At 45.7% G+C, this 20,340-nt stretch overlaps 1 protein-coding gene across 1 annotated transcript; it reads left to right on the top strand.

The window, feature by feature from the left end:
* Positions 1-618: 618 nt before the first annotated feature.
* LOC309551085 (perilipin-3-like) lies at positions 619-17,031 on the top strand (the record flags this gene model as incomplete). Its single annotated transcript, XM_082251533.1, has 7 exons — positions 619-705; positions 7,816-8,011; positions 9,637-9,719; positions 11,465-11,762; positions 13,466-13,665; positions 13,761-13,886; positions 16,678-17,031. The coding sequence occupies exons 1-7, from the start codon at positions 649-651 to the stop codon at positions 17,029-17,031; spliced, it is 1,314 nt and encodes a 437-aa protein (XP_082107659.1). The 5' UTR covers positions 619-648.
* Positions 17,032-20,340: the final 3,309 nt, after the last annotated feature.

Below are 20,340 nucleotides of genomic sequence, written 5' to 3'. Positions count from 1 at the left end.
GGCCATGTTTTTACTGATGTAAGCTGCGGCAGCCCAGGGACAAAGCAAATTTTCCGCGACTCTTCCTGGGATATGGGTCTGAATTCTGTGAACGTCCCGGGAGAATTGGGACAGTTGGCAACTATGAGGGTGGCTCCAGGGCGACCCTGCAAATGAAAGCAACCATTGTATAGGCGGAGACTCCACACAGCAAACTTTCAGAGGCTGATTATACTAAAGGAAGACATGAGAATACAGCTACATATAATATAATATTACTTTCTCTCACTTCTCACTGACAGCCCCACTTGTTTGTACAACAGGGGACACGTGACCACCCCAATCACAGCAGCCAGGACCCTGACCCCTACCGCCAACAACTCTCCCCGCCCTTCTCTCCTAGGTCCCGCCCCTCTCTCGCAGTAACCCTATCAAGCGCTGACGTCACTCCCCGCTTATAAGGCGAGTGTGGGAGGCGGTAGAGGAATCGCAAGGAGGAGCTGGTGAGTATTCAGGGCGGGATGTGGTCACGCCTGCTGTTAGCAGACGAGAAGTTTTTTTTGGTGTCACGTGGCGCTGATGCCCTTTGGCTGTCTTGTGTTTGTCTTTGTAGTGTGATCTCTCTACAGACCGGGATATCTATCATCACTCTGCACCGGAGACTCCGACATGGCTTCCAACGGTACCGACACCTCCGATCTGACCGAGCAGAGCCCCGAGCAACAGGTGAGGAGCCCGGGGAACCCTCTGTTACATTGTATCCCCCGGACACCACTGTCTGCTGTGTATTCTATCATTCCAGGAGCGATCCTGTGTAACATTGTAACCAATCATCTGTATTGTGTATTCCAGGATCTGTCCCCTGGGGATAAGAATCATGTATGTGTTCATCCATTCCCATAGACAGATCCTCCAATACACATGACTGTTACACAGGAGCTGATATTTCTATATTACAGTAATACGTTCATAGTTCCTGGGAACAGATCCTATGTAACATTGCAACCAGTTATCTCTATTGTATATTAGAGCAGTGGCCTCCATACTGTGGCCCTCTGTATGCTGCCTTTGTGGGGGTCCCCCCCCCCCCATGGTTCAAGGTACTATTTCTCGCACTGATGGGGCACTATTCCCCCCCCCCCCTCATGATTTGGGGGTTATTCCCACTGACAATGAGGTGCTATTCCTTTCACTGACCCAATCTGTGTGGAACTATTCCTCCCACTGATGGGGCACAACCCCCCCCCCCCCCCCCATAATTTAAGAAACGATTCCTCTCACTCACCCTAACAATGAGGCATTATTCCTTTCACTGACCCCCCCCCAATCTGTCAATCTGTGGGGAACTATTCACCCCATTGTTTGGGTACTATTCCCTTCCCCCCCCCCCCCCTTATGATTTAAGGTACTATTCCTTACTGTTGGGGCACTATTCCCCCCCCCCCCCCATAATTTAGGGCTGGGGGTCTTCAAACTATGGCCCTCCAGTTCAGGAACTACAAATCCCATCATGCCTAGTCCTGTTTGTGAATGCCAGGGTTTTACAATGCCTCATGGGATGTGTAGTTCTGCAACAGCTTGAGTGCTGTAGTTTGAGGACCGATCATTTAGGGGTTATTCCTGCACTAACTATTTCCCTCTCACCACCCCCTCCCTGTGATTTAGGGGTGGCTCTTCCCACTGACCCAAACAATAAGGCCCTGTTCCTTTCACTGACCCCCCCCCCCCCATTTGTGAGGGCTCCTCACACTGTTGGGGCAGTATGCCCCCCCATGATTTAAGGGACTATTCTTCCCACTGATAGGGCACTACTCCTTTCACTGACCCCATCTGTGAGGAGCTAGACCTCACACTGTTGGGGCAGTATTCCCCCACCCATGATTTAAGGGACTGTTCCCCCCACTGATAGGGCACTACTCCTTTCACTGACCCCCATTTGTGAGGAGCTAGTCCTCACACTGTTGGGGCAGTATTCCCCCCCCCACCCCCATGATTTAAGGGACTGTTCCTTCCACTGATGGGGCACTACTCCTTTCACTGACCCCCATTTGTGAGGAGCTAGTCCTCACACTGTTGGGGCAGTATTCCCCCCCCCCCCCACCCCATGATTTAAGGGACTGTTCCTCCCACTGATGGGGCACTACTTTCACTGACCCCTCATCTGTGAGGAGCTAGTCCTCACACTGTTGGGGCAGTATTCCCCCCCCCCACCCCCATGATTTAAGGGACTGTTCCTCCCACTGATGGGGCACTACTCCTTTCACTGACCCGCCATCTGTGAGGAGCTAGACCTCGCACTGTTGGGGTAGTATTCCCGCACCCCCCCCATGGATTTAAGGGACTATTCCTCTCACTGACCCCCCATCTGTGAGGAGCTAGACCTCACACTGTTGGCACAGTATTCCCCCACCCATGATTTAAGGGACTATTCCTCCCAATGATGGGGCACGATTTCCCCCTCACACCCCCCCCTATTTAAGAAAATATTCCTCACTGACCCAAACAATGAGGCATTATTCCTTTCACTGGCCCCCCCATCTGTGGGGGCCTATTCACCCCACTTTTGGGGTACTGTTCCCTTTCTCCCCCCCACCTAAGGGACTATTCCCTCCCCCCCACTGTTGGGGCACTATTCTCCCTCCCATGATTTAAGGGACTATTCCTCCTATTTGACACAATGAGGCACTACTCCTTTCACTGCCCCCCCCCCCCCCCATCTGTGGAGAACTATTACTCCCACTGTTGGGGCACTATTCCCCCCCCATGATTTAAGGGACTATTCCTCCCACTGACTTAACAATGAGGCACTATTACTTTCACTGACACCTCTGTGGTAAGTCGCTTGCGATAAATGCGCTGCCAACCCCTGCTAGATGTTTAGTTTGCTAGCTGCTTTCCAGCCTGCCCCTGCTGTGTGCGGTCAATGAAAAGTGACCCACACCTGGTGGGGACTTATTCTGTGACCTGTCCTTTCCCCAGTATGGGCAATGCCTGTTTAGGTAATGACATCAGCGGAGTCCCCATTGGCGTTTAGCTTTTTGCTGGGAACACTCCCAGCCAGCAGCAAAACGAGGCTGGGGAGATTGTGCTGTGCGGTAAGCTCACATGACCGCTTCCCAGCACAGGCACTAACTGCTGAGTAATGACGCCCCGCCATAGGCAAGCTCAGAGTTGGCCCCGCCATATGCAAGCCCAGAGTTGGCCTTAATTACCACTGGCTTCCTGATCTGAACTGTCAGTAATTTTAAGAATTTTGTCGTTGACTTGATATATTCAGTGTTGAGTAAGAACTGCCTGAATTGACGGCAGTGTCTTGGGGTGCATACTGCCCTAAATTTGGACCCCAACTGTGCACCGTCCCACCCTGTCAGCTGCCATACTTGCTATCAGGTTGTCAGGCAGCTGGCAGTGGGTCTGGACAGACACCTGTGACCACCACCTGCAGCTAAAAGCCTGAGCTCCATGCATTGGGTCTACAACAGGGTGCATGGGACCTAAAGGAACATTGAGACAAATTTTATTACCCCCCAAAGAGACATTTTTGGCTTATGTCTTACACTTTCCTGCTCTGAAACAACTGTCTAGATTTCTCAAAGGTTTGGGCTCTGCCAAAGGGTGACACGGCTGTGCCTTAACACTGATCTGTTTGGTGGCAGCCAGTGCTTCAGCATGGTTATGTGATTCACGTCAGGGCTTTCAGCAGCAGCTTCTTTAGGGCTGTATCAACTTTATTCTTCAAGGCTTTAAAGTGGTTCTAAAGGGTGTTTTTTTTTTTTTTTTTTTTTTTTTTAACTTTAATGTGTTCTATGCTTCAAGGTAAACTTCTGGGAGCAGCTCCCCCTTAAACCCACCTGATTCTCCCCCCCCGATCTCAATCCAGCAATGTGCGAGCGAGAGTTGCTGCTATCCTGGGTCTCGCCCTCATTGGGTCACATAGCAGGAGCCATTGGCTGTGTGGGCAAAAGGGACAGTTTATCCAGAAGTTTGGCTCTGTAAGTACCCCTATAGCAATCTTGCTATGGGGGGCACTAAGCAGGAGGAGCCAGTCCATTGGCGGGGGACCCAGAAATAGGATTGGGACTGCTCCTGTGCAAAACCAATGCACAAAGCAGGCAAGTATAACATGTTTGTTAAACAGTCCTTTTAGCATCTCTTGAGGTAGGGAACTAGAAGGTACTTAAACCATGAGTTAAAGGGTTGGTACACCTTGAACAGAAATCAGTGTTTTGATGGCTGTAATGGGGGTCAGTCCACCATGCCCATATATTTTGTTGGATGCTGTAGAGCAGTGGTGTCCAAACTTTTTTCAAAGAGGGCCAGATTTGATGAAGTGAACATGCGTAAGGGCCGACCATTTTTGCCTGACATTTGAACCATTTAAATTAAATCTACACATATATAAGCATTAGTGCTTTATGAATACACTTGCAGAAACAAGCAGTAGGATTGTAGAAGTGACACCTCCTCGGTCAGCTCCACAAGATCCTCAGGTGGCTGTGTGCGGTGAAGGCGATGGGGCATGCAATTTTTAAATTCATTCCGCACTGACGCACAGTCGTGGGCGGTGCCGGGCAGATAGAGCTGAGCGGGACTCGGGAGCAGCCAAGGGAGGAGAGGCCCCGCCCCTGAGCCATCGCATTGGGCGGGGATGTGAGGAGTCTCAAGAGAGACATTGATAAAAGTCAGCTGTGTCTCAGGGGGCTGTATAAAACGAAAGGACGGGCCACAACTGGCCCGCGGGCCAGACTTTGGACATGACTGCTGTGGAGGGAAAGCGCAAACATCTCTTGGCTTGAGGAACATTCCTTTATTGGTTAGCCAGCCTTTGGGTCTCCTGGATATCGGCCTAACCTTAGTTATTGGCCCATCAGGACAGGACATGGGAGGGCCAAATCTGACTTTTGCTGTTGAAAGTGTAGTCTGCCAACTTGGGGTGGGGAGGGTGGAGAATGTCCCACCAGCACTGTAAGCAAGCTAACTTTACATGGATCTTCTACTTGCATCGCAAACAACGCCATCTGCTATCCCCAGAATGTCGCAGCAGAAACCATGATCTGACTATTATACTCTCAACCTCTGAGCCAGTCAGCAGTAATTCCTACACAACTGCCAACCTGGTTCAGTCCCAGTGCCTGGAAGGTGTCCAAAAGATAAGCGTCATACTGATGAATCTATTTTCATTTTGTGGGGGAAGGGAGAGGAGTTGAAGGGCATAGAGGGCATGTCAATACAAAAACTTGTTTTGGTGGTGCTTGTTTTGCTGAACCAGCCCCTGGTTTCTTCTGTCCTAGGCACTCCCAACAGCCAGATCACCCTGCCATGGTATCTGGCTGTTTCTATCCACCTAAAGGTCGTGTTCCACCACCTGAGTGTGAAGGTTCCCATTTATACAGGTCATGGTATAGCTACTAGCTGGTCACATCTAACTGGACTTCTATGTTGGGATGACTTCTTGTCCAAGCTACTGCTTGGTTCACAATATCCTCAGGTTTGACTTTATAGGGCAGATGGGGTTATAGTAACTGTAGGCAGGCCAATGGCTCCGGGTGCCCCAGCAAAGCCAGTGAGACCCAAAAAGTGAGGGGAGAGAAGAGCTGCAGATGTGCACAGCACTGGATCAAATGAAGGCTCGGGTAAGTATAAGAGGGGGTGAGGGGCCAAAATGCTTAAAATCTTTTTACCTTGATGCACAAAATGCAGTTGGGTTAATGTTTGGGCTTTAGAACCAAAGGATTCCATGTGTGGATATTTTTACATTAGTCCAGCTTGTACCATAAGGTGAACATTTGCCCAGAGGGAGCAGCAGGAACAAGCTCTTACAAGAGCTTAGTGATTATCCAAGAGAGTATGGAAGACCATAGCAATCCCTTGTAGCATCTTCCGCCAATAAGAGACAGAACTCTAGATTGAGGGTGAACTAGCTCTCTTTATTGAGCAAGAAACAGACTTTTATACAGTTACCACCAAGGTAGACCTTGTTGAGGACTGGACGTGACATTCACAATCCAATAGAAACAGGGTTTTACACTCAAGTCACTCCCATACAGTGTACACAATCCCTCCCCCCCCCCTAACCTAAACCATCTAGCCATCTGGACAGAACAATGTGAGGTCATTAACATTAGACAATGGGATGACACAATCCACATTCCCTCCCAATACACAAACAATAGGATAAGGCTGCCAGTGACAGTCTGTGTCTCACATTGGGGATTGAGATAATGTGTATTCCAGCTTCAAACAATAGGGGAAACCTGTCTGACATTGAGGGATATGTAATGCACACATTTAGGAATTACAGATTTCATGACAATTGGAATAAATCTTCATATTTCTATATAAATATTGCTGACAAATGACTGTCCCATCTGAAGCAATTCAAACCATTATCTGTTTCACTTCCAGTGACGGTGAATACCATCAGTTTTCATTGAGAAAATGCTATAATTTTCTGATTGGATGTGGTGGGAAGCATGGTGTCACTGTTCCACCTCTCTACCTTGTAACTATCGGAGGGATCACCATAAGTATGGTAAAGTTGCTGGTCAAACTAAACCAAACCAATGTAACATGTTAAAGAGATGAGAAATTCTCACCTGGAAACTAATGTCTCAAACAATTTCAGTATTTCAATTGCTATATAGCCAATTCAGGTCATGACATTTCCCAATCTTTCCAACTGGTCTGAGGTTTTATACTCCAACTTTCCTAAGGCTATTCAGATTTTACATGTGCAAGTGAGCATGATGATGTAATTCCTAGGCAGGCGTTGCCTTTAGTGGACCTATCAAAAAATGTAGATGGCTACATTTAACTTGGTTTGTTTCCCTTTTTTTTAATATAGTGTGTAGCCTCATCGCCATGTCTCCAGTGTGATCTCATTGGCAGCTCAGGAGGTGGAAGGCCTGTGTTTGATTTTAATGGCACTTTTCCACTGCATGGAACCGAACGGTTCGGCTCGCTTTTGTGCTTTTCCACTGCTGGTACCGCATGGTACAGTGTAGGAACGGTACAGTGGCGCTTTTCCACTGCATGGAACTGAACGGTACGGCTCTCAAAAACAGTACCTACTCGATTGTGGTTCCAACAGGTACCATATCCCACAATCCTTTGCATGCAGTCACTACTAGCCACTGATTGGTCAGAGAATCCCACCCACTTAACTTTAGTACTACTTTAGTGGAAAAGCAAACCATAACGTACCGAACCGTTCCAACACCGTACCAGCAGTGGAAAAGCAAACCGGGCCAAGCAGGGCTGAGTAGAGCCGAGGCCGGTACTTGCAGTGGAAAAGTGCCATAAGTGTGATCGAATGTCTCCTCTTCTGGATCACAGGAGTGCACATATGCTTGCTCTCAGACCCAGAATCAGCCAACCATAGGCTAAAATTTGCCTTCAGCTGATGTCAGAGCCACTCCTGGCTAGAGAAGGATCCTGACCATGTTGTCCAGATGGCTCGGCCTTTCAGTATGCAGCCAACTGCTCCCCCTTCCTGGCACTCCACAAAGTTCTGGAGGGGGGCAGGGTGAGTAGTCACTGGTCTCTGCTCCAAGCAGACTGAGAACTGACGATCAGTCATGTGATTGCTCATTTCATGGGCTTATAGCTGGCAAGGGACAGCTGCAGCATCACACCAATGTTGCAACATGGTGAAGTATGTGTTTGCAAAATTCTCTACGGTTAGCTTGTGTCTATAAAAAAAACTGCCTATTTGACTTTCATTTATACTCAAGGTTACAAAATAAGCGCTCAAGTAGGTGGTAAGGCTTGATTGACTTTGGTTTTGTTGCTGGATTTGGATAGATCATGTAGTGTTTTTTTTTTTTTTTTCTCTAGAATTTGGTGGAACGTGTTGCCAATATGCCCCTAGTGAGCTCAGCCTGCAGTATGGTCAGTGGAGCATACACCTCTACCAAGGACAGTCATCCCTACATCCGCAGCGTGTGCGACGTCGCTGAGATGGGAGCAAAGACCTTAACTGGGGCTGCAGTCACTGGATCAAAGCCCATTGTAAGCAGGTTGGAGCCACAAAGTAAGTGGTGATGCAATTGCATTGGTTATAGAAAGTAAATATTACTGGACACTTGCAGCCAGCATAAAAAAACTGAACTGAAAAATGTCTAAATATTAAACCCCAGTTCTTGCTATAACCTTCATGTGAATCGCATTTCAGTGCATTTATATCCCTTACACTAAAGGACATCTTTGTCCTAATAGCTAGGATTATTTTGTTCTGTATATTCGTTTTGGGAAGGATGGCAATTTGATGGAATAGAAGCAAAAACTATCAAGGTTTCTACCGAAATGCCTCTCATGAAGTTTGTCCCCTTGTGCGGATTCTTACTCTTGCTAGTGTCTGGGCATAAATAAATCTTTTTTTTTTGCTAGAAAATTAGTTGGCACTCTCCCACAAACATGTTTTTTTTTTTTTGTTTTTTTGAGACCTTAGAGAATAAAATAAAGATTGTTGCCGTGTTTGCACAGCGGTCTTACAAATGCAATTTTTTTTTTTTTTTTTTAACTAAAAGAAAAAATGCTCTACTTTACCATGTGAAAAAACAGAACATTAGGCCAAGCAAATTGATACCAACATGTCATGCTTCAAAATTGTGCATGTGCTTGGAATGGCGACAAACATTGGTACTTAGAAGCTCCATAGGCGACACTTTAACAATTTCTACAGGTTACCAGTTTAGAGTTGGAGGTCTAGGGCTAAAATTTTTGCTCTAACTTTTGCAGCGATACCTCATGTGTGGTTTGAACCCGACTTGCATATGCGTTTGCTTCTGTGTGCAAGCTCGGAGGGACAATGCGCTTGAAATTGTCTCTTACCTTGTTTTTACACTGCCCCTCTAAAAAGTGTAACTTTTATTCCTATTACAAGAAATGTAAAACATCCCTTGTAATAGAAATAGGCAGGACAGGTCCTGTTTAATGTGGTGTGTAGTACAGGTCTGCCTGATTGCATACAAAATTGTGTTTAGGTGTGACCTCATATTATGTAGCTTTGGTAAATTTAAAGGAAAGCTGTAGAAGAAAATTGTATGTATAATGTATGGCCAGCCTAAGAAGCACTTGACATAAGTGTAGGCTCAGCATAGCCTTTCGTTGCAAACTCATCTCGCAACAGTCCTGGCATGAAGAGCACCTAAATGCACAGCTGTTGAGGTTTCAATCTCTCTCCACCCCTTCCAAAACTAAAAGGGTTTTTAATGCGGTTTGTGCCCCCATAAGGAGATTCACCAATGGGGACACTAGTTCTGGTGACCTGGCTGTCCCCAAGAGCATTTCTTAATTTGCAGGAATCTGCCCTCACTTCCTGTTTGGGTATGGAACAGTAAGGGAAAAACCTTAGTGAGACACATGGCATAAATACAGGGGTTATAAACTTTCCTTGCTCTATTCAAAAGATTGGGGGGGTTGCCTATAGTCCTGCATCTAGTAAGATGAACATTGACTGCCACAATCCGCCAATGAAAACTGCCACTTGTGTAATTCAGGGTTCTGCTCCTTTGTCAGAGTAGCAGAAATGCAAGACCTCAAGACTTGTAGAACCCCCCCCATATTTAAGTGTCAGGTCTATTTTAGTCTTATGCTTTCTTTGAGCACTAGAAGTTAGTCAGTTGTGCTTAGTTTGACTTCTTTAACTTATTTCAGTTGCAACTGCTAATGACCTGGCTTGCAAAGGTCTGGATAAACTGGAATCCTCTCTGCCTATTCTCCAGAAACCAACTGATGAGGTAAGTGCCTACTACATGGTGATTTGAAATGCTCTTACCAAAACTTTTCATTGGTGGTCACCTGCCTTTGATCTGCCAGTCTAATCAAAATGGATCTAATACTTAATGCGTCCTCTGCATAAAGGTAAAGGTAAACCTTTGTATAAGAACTCCCAAGCCCCCCCCATTATACTTGCCTGAGCCAATCTCAATCCAGCATGGTGTATGTTCTCTTGGCTTTGTCCTTCGTTACTGGTCTGAAAGCAGTGGGAGCCATTGGCTCTTGCTGCTGTCAATCAAAATCTGACAAGGGAGTGGGGCAGACCTGCCCTGTCTGTGTCAATGGATGCAGACAGGGTGGCTCGAGAGGGGATTGCCTATGTACTTTTTTTTTTTTTTTTTTTTTTTTTTTAAGGGATCCTGTTTGTAAACTACAGTTGGGGCTTACTTTAGGCTTGGCAAGTGTAAAACTAAGACCAAGTTAACCCTAAAATCCCTGCATTGACAGACATCCACTATCTAACCCTGTAAAGAAATCGGTATATGTAACCCTATCCCACACTGATGTCAGTGGAGGCGGGGGCAGTGGACACAGCTGACAACAGAAGCCCCATAGTAAGTTTATGGATGACATCACTCCCCATTCATTTTTAGTCATTGTCAGCTGTGTCCTCTGGTCTCCAGCAGTGGAAGCTCTGCAGACTGGATCGGCTTCAAAAAAGGTGTAGGTATGTAGAACACCTATTTACAGGGTTAGATAGGTTGGTGTTATGGGCCATATACACTATACAATTGTCTTTAGATTTAAACCCATATTGTATGGTTTTGGTAAATCTAAACACTTTCAATTTGTATGCAAGCAGGCACTTGCACTACATAGTTGAAGGTAAATGGAAATCTATGAACAAAAGGATGTAAAAGTGTATCTAGCTAGAGATTTTAGTTTTTTTTTTTTTTTTTTTTTTAAGAAAGCCAAAAGCCACCCTTAACTCTGAAATAACTGAATGTTGCATTAGGGAGCCCCCATCTTCTCTTTAGGTCTTGGACTATAAGTTGCTCAGATGGCTAAGTGTACTTTAATCACCCTGTTGCACCCCATTTGATTAAAAAATCCAATAAAGTTTTTATGATCCGTTTATGGCCCTCATTACTTTTCATAACTCATTAATTTCATAATGAAACTGTCAAACAATGTGTCACTTTCAAGTTGACACTTGACTCCCATCACACTCCTGCTCTGCAGGTGGGTATGAGTGGATTGCTTTGTGTGGTTCCACAAGTGCTTCTTGCCCACCAATCTAGCATGCAACAACTGCTGCAACAGTCCTGCTACTGCATTTCTTGCAGCAGTGAGTTGTATGGTCTTTGTTGCATGATAACCTTAGACTTTGATTTCTGTTATCTGAAACTAAAAAGTTGGCTTCTGATTATCGGCTCTTTTCTGAACCCTGAGCTGATTAGTACATTTTCTGCAAGAGGGCATGTTCTCCACTTCACTGGAGTGGGGGCTGATTGACACAAGTAAACCAACTTTGCATAGTCTCACTTGTCAAGCCAAAGCAAGAAAATCTACAGTGGGTCTAACAGAATAGGACTTGTTTCTAACATTGCCAAGGCAGGGAAATGTGCAGTTGTGTAAGAATAAAGTGTTGGTTCTACCGTAGCTAAGGGGGACCCTACAGTGGGATGGAACAAAATAGTCTTGGTCCTGCCAAGACACCTGAATACTTTGAACTTTTGAGTGAACCTTTTCTCCCACCCCACAGGTGGTATCTGATGCCAAGTCTCTGGTGACAGGAGCTCGTGATGCAGTTGTTGGTGCAGTTACAGGCACTGTGACAGGTGCTCGGGATACTGTAACTGGTGTGGTGTCTGGTGCTGTGTCTGGTGTCATGGGCCTGGCAACAGGAGCCATTCAGGGCAGCATCAATGCCACTCGATCTGCAGTTTCAACAGTTATGGAGTCTCATGTGGGACAGTTTGTGACCAGCGGTGTGAATACTGTGTTGGGGAAAACAGAGGAATGGGTTGATCACTACCTTCCCATGACGGATGAAGAACTGTGTAAGTAGCTAAAGCAGTCATATGGAATTGGGTTGTTATCTGGTAAAATGTCAACAACCTAAAAGGTTGTGTTGCAATGGTCATGTGCTGCTTCTCCCTTCCTGTGCAGTCAGAAGGGACAAGTCCTTTAAGTGATAGTGAGCTGCCAGAGGGCTGTGTATCAGAGCTTTGTACCTAAGAACTGACTGAGTTCTCTGGGAGGTTTAACTTCTACCTTGCATAAGTTTCATCTGTAGTTTATTGAACCAAGACTTACTGGCCTGATCACCAGGTGAAAAGTCACAAAACCAATGCAGCCATCACATCTAAGAAATGCTATGCTGCAATGTTTGCTTTTGGGCCTAATGCTGCTTTAAAAGTATGGGAATTGCAAAAACAATCATACCTAGATGGCTGCAACAATAATTCCCAGCTGCAGCTGTGATCCCTCCCCTCCCCCCCCCCCCCCGACTAAAAACTGCGGGAATCAAGCACCGATCATTCAGCTGTCAGCCTGCAGAGACTGCCAGTCACCACTCTCTGCCCCTTCAGCACTCACTAGAGTGCTGAGCCCTGGAAGGGACAGGGGTGGCTGGTTTAGGCTTAGTGGATCAAAGACTGAGCTGTTGGCCCAGGCTTCTAGGCAGATCTTGACCATATGGTCTGGCTCTTTTCAGTGCCTGGGCCAGCTCTGTCTGCTGAAAACTGGTTACAGGAGTGCAGAACCAACTGAACTCCATTGATCTATAGTTGGGCCAGTCTTTTTTAAGATCTTGTATACCATTTTGGCAATGCCTTAGGATATATAGTAACTGGTGTCATAAACTGACCTAGTCTAGGTTGCAAGAAGCATGCTATAGTAAAGACTTAGTCCAGGTCTTTCGTTCACCATGCTAGCAAAGGAACAGGTACTTTACGGGAGGCACTGTAAAGTAGTCCATACTTGACACTCACAGCAGCACCTGGAAAAATGAGTCAATACATCAGGAGCAGCCAGTGGCCAGGCCCCAGCACTGTCATGCAAAATGCTGCATAGATTTCTGGTTGGATCAACTGATATCCAGCAATACGTCAGCTCGCATAACAAGGTGGCTGTGCCAAAATCCCAAGTAGTGGTGGTTGCCCTGCCCAGTTCTCCCTTGCTGAACTATAGAACACCTTACTCTTTATGAAGATTGGGAGAGGAAGTATCCAAGGTTATTAAAGCAGACATTCCTTTTTTTTACTAAAATTTCCATCGGCTTCAGCATGCACCTCTGCAGAGGACAAACTTTTCAATATGGTGTGGGAGCACACTGGCTGCAGAGAAGCAGTGTGGATATAGGCAAGCAATGTGTTGCCAGTTTTTGCAGGTGAAAGGGGGTTCTCTTTTTAAAAGATGAGTCTTAAATCTGCATGTATTGCAGAGGTGTACTAAGTAGGGATTATTTTGCCCCTGACCTTAACATTTCTATAGCTATAAAAGTTAATGAGGATGTTGGTTTATGTAAATACCTAATGGGCATAGTCCTGGGCACACGTTCACTTAAGCATGTTAGTGAATATATGTCATGTTGGCCTCAAGATTTGGTAAAGGGCTCTTATCCCAAAGACTACACTTGATACTATGTACACATGTCTTGTTACCTGGCTGAATGCGAACACTTGAGATTCGAGAGCTTGTACCTGAGTTATGTAAATGTTTGGACTGTAATGAATTATGTCTGAATTATTTTTTAATACAGCCAAGCTTGCCGCCACTGTGGAGGGTTTTGAGGTTGCACCATTGCAGCAGCAGAGAGATCAGCAGACTTACTATGTGCGCCTGGGCTCCTTGTCTTCACGAATTCGTCACCGCGCATACCAGCACTCGTTGGGCAAGGTGAGGAGCGCCCAAACAAGCACTGCAGAGGTTCTGTCACAACTGCACCAAACTTTTGATCTGGTAGGAATTCGGTACATTTAATACATGTGACCTGTGCGCACAATCAATTGGAAGTAGTCATTGTCTGCTTTTGTCCCCCCTCGCATTATTTCAAGGTGGAGTCTTTCAATCAAAGTGTTCAGGGAGGAAAAGAGAAGCTGCACCAACTATGGGTGGATTGGAGCAAACAGCAGCCAAAAGCAGAAACCTCTGCTGCTGGTGAAAATGGATGTGAGGATCAGGTAATGGGATTATGAGAAGTGGTCTGTATTACAACTTATGAACATGGTAGATTTTGGGATTCCTTCCAGGTACTAATTATACTTGAATAAAACACCTTTTTCATAAAACCAAAAAGCCAGCACCACTTTATTTTCCTTTAATATGAATGTTAAACCAAGTTAAAATTGTGTAGGGCCACATGAGCTTAGCTGACTCAAGGGACCTTGACACCACTCCCCAGTTATTGGCCTAGTCAGCTGGGAGTTGATCACAGGAAGGACAGTGCACTGGTATGTAGCTTACCAAGTAGTGATTACACCAAAAGCAATATTCTGAAATTGGGGCAGAGGACACAAGCGCAATGCCTGTTTTCCTCCAGGAATTAAGTCTGCTGGTAGGTTAATTGGCCCTAGTATGTGAGTTGGGAGCCTTATATATTGTACATTCACATCAGTCCCTTACTGAGCTTGCAATCTATGGATTAATATTTGTGCCACATTCTTGATGCTATAGAAGTCCCTGTAATGGAGGAATGTCAATTGCCCTACTAGATAAGTATCTTAAAGTATGAACAATACAACCATGATCCCCAGCTTCCATCTATGAGTAACATGCATCCAATTGTACATGGGGGGAGTGATGGTCCCAGATTTTACATTCACAGTACCTATGGCTCTCTGGATGTGTGGTTGGACTTGAGTAAAACGTTTCATGTGAATTTCTCCCTGGCTTAGGAGAAGGTAGATATAAATATCAGTGTGTATTCCAAGACTCATTACATGTCAGTGCATACATATAGACAATTTTTAATGACTATTGCATTTTTTTGCATGGATCTGAATGTGGTTTATCCGCCCATTTATAGCTTCACTTTAGATCTGACAATTTTAGGTTTTCTATGCAGGTTATCCCTCAGTTTACAAAACATTGTTGCTGGCACTCCCAAATGCAGCAGGATATTGCATCTTTTACACAAGATGAGTTCGAAGGTCCATGGGGTACTCTGGTTATACATCCAACTATCACATGCAATGCTTTGTGCCATAGGGTGATTGAGGGTCTATATATTTCACAACTCCCTTTTCCCTTCTGCTCTGATGCATCTCAGACTGGAAGTGTGGCAAACTGGTTCCAAACCTTCCCAAATTAAGGGATTGATGGAGTAAGTGCGTAATGTTCACATTAACTCTGCCTAGCCCAATTAGCCTAGCCCATAGAGGCAGTGTGTGGAGTACTGTTATGATGCCTTTGATCCTTTTACATAATGTGTTTTTTTTTTTTTTTTTTTTTTTTTTTACATATTTGCTCTGTGCAATGGTAGAGCACAGAGCAACCCCTTACCACCTCTTCTGTGGTCTCCCTGCTGGTGTTGTCGACTTCTTGGCAATTGTCTCATAGCAAGTTGGCTGTTATGGGGTATTTTGTGTGGGCTCGCTCCTCAACTGGGTTGTGTGGTTCCATAGACAGTGCAGCGCAGCCATGCCCCTGCTCCCTCCTCACAGGTTTTGACAGCACCTGGAGCCAATGGCCCTTGCTGCTGCCTCTATTCCCTTTGAGGGAGAGCGCAGCTCTGATGCTGATGGGACACCATGCTAGATCAAGAGGAGTCAGGTAAATGTTTAGGGGGTGGGGGGGAGGGAGTTGCTCATGGAATGTGGGGGGGGGGGTCAGCTTAATGTACAGACTACATAATGTGAACGTATGCCTTTTTAACAAGAAATGCAGATTTTGGCAGCTGAAACATTGGCCTTAAATGGTGGTTTCTGCATTTTGCAAGACGGGTGCTAGTAATGCACACAATTTTACTGTGCTTTGTGTTTTTTCATAGGTCATGTGACTCAAGCTGCATCAAACTGTAGATCAAGTGTTTTTGATTCATTCTTGCTGTTAGAGGAAGTAAACCCTCCTCTGCAAGTTGTACCTATAGGTAACCCTATGATAAGGCTTACCTATAGGTACTGTAAATATCTCCTAAAACATGTACAGTTTAGGAGATATTTACCTTCGATGCATCCAGTAACGTCACTGGCGCATGCGCTATGAAGGAACGGCCGCTCGTGCCGTTCCTTCAGAGCCCCGTGCTGTGACTGTTGGCTCCCGTGCGCGGGAGTGACGTCACCGCGGCTCCGGCCAATCAGATGGCTGGATGCCGCGATCCCGGAAGACGGGCGACTAGACATGTCGCCCGTCATAGAGGTGAGCGGACGGCACAGCGGGGGCTCGTTCTAAGGTAGGTATTTCATAATGAGCTAGTATGCAATGCATACTAGCTCATTATGCATTTCTCTTTCAGGTTGTAAAAAAAAAAACTTTACAGAGTTTACAACCTCTTTAAACAAAAACATGCCTTGTGTAAAGGGGTGTGTTTGTCTGCACCAGAATTGGCTAGATTTGTGCAAATCGCCCTTTAACTTGCAAGCTGGTTTTTCAGGGTGTGATTAACTTGACACTCTGCAATCGGTTTGCATGAGTGGGTTGGGATTTTGATGCAGTGTGGAATCTGCAGTAAATTTGGACCTAATCTAGTGTAAACCGAGGCTAACACAACAAGTGCAATGAACCAGTATGAAGACTACATAGAATTTATAACATTTTTTTGAACTTCATATTCATTCAAGTGCATAACATTAATATATAAATTTTAATACTGTCATCTTCAGTTTTGGCCAAGTGCATCCTGCATTTTCATTTTTGGCACTGCAATTTCCATTTGGTGCACCTTTTTTATAACTTGTCTTTTCTGTACCACTGGACTTATTTTTATCTATCAAAGACTTATTACATTGTGATTAATAGACTTGTCTTCTACAGGCCCTTGACTCAAGAGTACTCGGCATGACCCAAATGATGACTAAACAGCTTCAGACAACTTGTTTCACCTTAATATCTGGGGCCCAAGGCCTTCCAGCCAACATCCAGGAGCGCATGCAGCACCTGCGGCAGAACGTACAAGAACTGCACACCTCATTTGCCTCCGTTCGCTCACTTGGTGATCTTTCGGCTGGAATTCTGGCACAGAGCCGTGCAAAAGCCACTCAGGTTCACGAACACGTCAATGAGCTTTTCAGCTACGTAATGGCAAACGCCCCGCTGACTTGGGTGGTGGGACCATTTGCCCCTCAGATTGTTGAGCGTCCAGAAACTCCAGAAGACCTTAAAGAATAAGACTGGACACTGTTCATTTTTGTAAAGGGAGTTGGAGGGGGGAGATATGTATCTTAAAAGCAAAGGTGTTAACACAATGTAATTGCACTGAATCTCCTCTTCACTTTTTTCTAAACTAGCACTTGGTAAACTTCATTCTGAAACTGCCTTGTATGATTGTCAAAATACAGTAACATATGATCTGCAGCTGGTCTCTGGTTTCTTTCTTGCGTTTTGTGAAATTTAAAGAAAAGTTTTTCCTCCATGTAGCACAAATTAATCCCAGCTGGAAGCCTGCCCCATCTTTTGAAAACCATAGTGGTCCTCCTGGCCAGGGATTTTCAATTGAGTGACCCCCCTTACCTTTGCAAAGGTTTGAGGTAAATGGTTTAGGTCCGCAGTCTCTACAACAACTGACAGAGGCGTTGCAGATAGCGATGAGGGTATAGTTGTAGAATTTAGCACATCGACATGACTGGTTAGTTTGCACTTTTAAGGCTCCGTTCACATGTAGGCGTTTTTGGGGCGTTTTTCTGCTCTAGGATCAGCTCTCAAAACGCCCAACAAGACAAATCCTATTCATTTCAATGGCCCCTGTTCACATCTGAGCGTTTTGACGCTGTATACAAAACGCCCAACGCTCAAAAAAGTACATGAGCTTCTTTTTGGGCAGATTACAGGCGTTTTCCATTGATCTCTATTCAATCTAAAAACGCCTGCACAAAAATCGCGGTAAAATCACGGTAAAAAATCGCGGTAAAATCGCGGTAAAAAACGCGCGAAAAACGCTACGCTCAGGTGTGAATGTAGCCTCAGGGAAATGGTATGTCTGAAACAGCTAAGAGTTCATTGAGAAGGTGCATACTTGTATTGTGAAGGTATGTCGCTTGTAGAATGGAAAGGATCCTTCAAAGTGTTGTCTGGGCAATTTAAATTCCACATTATTGATTTTCAGCCTACCTATTCACGAGCTACAGAAGGTTCCTTCATGACCAGTTAATTAGCTCTGCTACTAACTACTTCAGCCCTAGAAGGTTTGCAATTCAGCACGGTTACTTTAACTGACAATTGTGCGGTTGTCTGATACAGTAACCAAATCTCTATTTGTAAGAGCTTTGATCACCTCGGTTAATTTGCACTATAAACCAAAGCCATGCTGGAAACCATTTTTGCTCACCTTCTGGGGCCTTAACACCTGAGATGAAAGGCTCCATCAACCCTACAGGAAACAATCGGTTAACAGCTGCTTAAAAATGTCCCACTTCAAACTTGGGTTTTCTTCTCACCCATAGACCTAGAGTCAGATGGTACCCCCTGAGGCAGGTTTAGGAATGCCTGTGTTATGTATTAAGTTGGCTAATAAGGATGCTTCAGGGTTAATGAAGGATTTCCTTAAGACTCTTCAGGAGGAAATGTTAGCCACTATACAGTCCTTTCACACCTCTTTCATACCTCAGGTAGCAGACCCAGAAGAGCTAACCCCTGAGGGTCCTTATCAGGAGAGTTTATGTTATTCCCCCCCCCCCCCCCCTTCCAGTCTTGAGGACTTAGAAGTACTCCAAGCTATTAATGCCACTGAAGAGATGCCAAACCTCCCAAGCAGACCACAGGATAGGGGGTTGGTTTCAAACTAGTCCCTAGTATTTTCCTGTACACCAGTCCTTGAAGCATTTAATTCTTCCAAGAGTGGCATGTTCCTGAAAGGAGTTTGGTCAGACAAGTGTGGAAAGAAGATTCCCCTTTAAGGAAGAGGTGGAAACATTAAAGTCCTACTAAACTGGATGCCTCGCTTCCCAGGTGGCTAAAAGATCTAATCTCTCTGAGGATACAGGCAGTATCAAAGATGCCATGGGGAGTCTCTGCTACAGAAAGCATGGGATGCTAATATATCCATTATGGCTCTAGTGTTGGCTGCAACCTGCATTGCCAGGAATGAAGACTTCTGGATAGAAAGACTTACTAAGCACCTTTTACAGGGAAATAAGTATCGAAGTTCTAGATTCCTGTTCAGTTACAGGGAAAGCTGTCGACCTACCTGGCTGATGCTGCAGTCGAGTCAGAAGCCTCAGGTAAAACTGGTGCCCTAATAAATTCAGCCAGGAGGGCCATTTAAGTTAAGCATGGGAAGGTGATTTATGTCAAAGGTAAAACTGTGTGGCCTACCTTTTTTAAGGGTGCTTGCTGTTTGAACCCAGGCCTGGATAAAGTTTTATCCAGATTCTGAGGGAAATTTCCTATCAAACCCCAAGAGGGAAAGATATAGGAAATTTTTTTGAGGTTTGGAAAACCTTTTGTACTTGGCGTAGGCAGAAGCAGATTTCTTCCACTTCGGTCCTATAATCTTAGATCTCCAACCTACAAGATGGCGTAGAAGGGTGTGGTGGTCAACATTCTTTGGGTACAAATGGCAGCTTTCTTTGACAGACTAGCAAAACAACCATATTTTTTTTTTTCTGTTCATTGAGGGACACAGCTCCTCTTGACTAAGTTTGTTTTACTGCCCCCTACAGGAGTAGGAAACTAGGCAGAAAATAACTTTACTAAGCCTATGGGGCTGTCCCAGGGGGTATACGCCCACTCGCAATATAGGTACTCTGTTTTTCTTTTCCTGCCTAGTCAGGATTTAGTTCTTTTGCTGCGATCTTTGGTCCTGGCAAAATTTCTTTTCTCTTTTGTTCCCGATGAGAATCTACAATCCACGCTAGGTCAGCCATGACATAAGCTCCACTGGATGGGGGCTGGCCTGCGAGTTGAACTTCACGCAAGGGCGCATACGACCTGGCATTGGCCTGAGTTGCAGCGTTCCTCTTGGCCGACGGCACCCACATGATAGTGGGTCTGTCTGGAGTGGTGCTCACCCTGTTCTGGTGTGGTAAGTAGCTGTCCCCCCCACCCCCACCCCACCCCTGGAGGGTTTCGGGGTGGACATGGGCCCCTCCCTGGGATGGTCCAACCTCTGGACTCCCCCCCCCCCCCCCCCCCCCTCCTTCCCAAAAACTTCCCTCCCCTTTCTCGGTGGTCTGCAGGCCTTGGTCACCCTTTATCTGCCCCCCCATTGGGTCGACCATTTTAGGTCAGTTCTGGGGTGTAAGCTGGCAATGGGGGGGTGGGTGGGAGCACACTGCCAGAGACTGGACGATCAAACTTTGGGAGGAGGATGGGCCTGGTGGGGGGGGGGCCACTGCTAGGGCCACCCCTTCTGTTGGGATTTTTTTTTAACTCCTGGGGTGCCTCCCAATAGCCACGTGGGGCTGCCATTTTCTTGTAGCCTTTTATGCCATCTTTCAGCTGCCATATTAGTGTAGCCTCGGTGGCCATTTCCTTGTTTCC

Source organism: Pelophylax lessonae, assembly GCF_965119305.1.
Source record: "Pelophylax lessonae genome assembly, chromosome: 3".
NCBI lineage: Eukaryota > Metazoa > Chordata > Amphibia > Anura > Ranidae > Pelophylax > Pelophylax lessonae.
The sequence above is the reverse complement of the archived record's forward strand: the minus strand, read 5'-3'. Positions and strand labels throughout refer to the sequence as shown.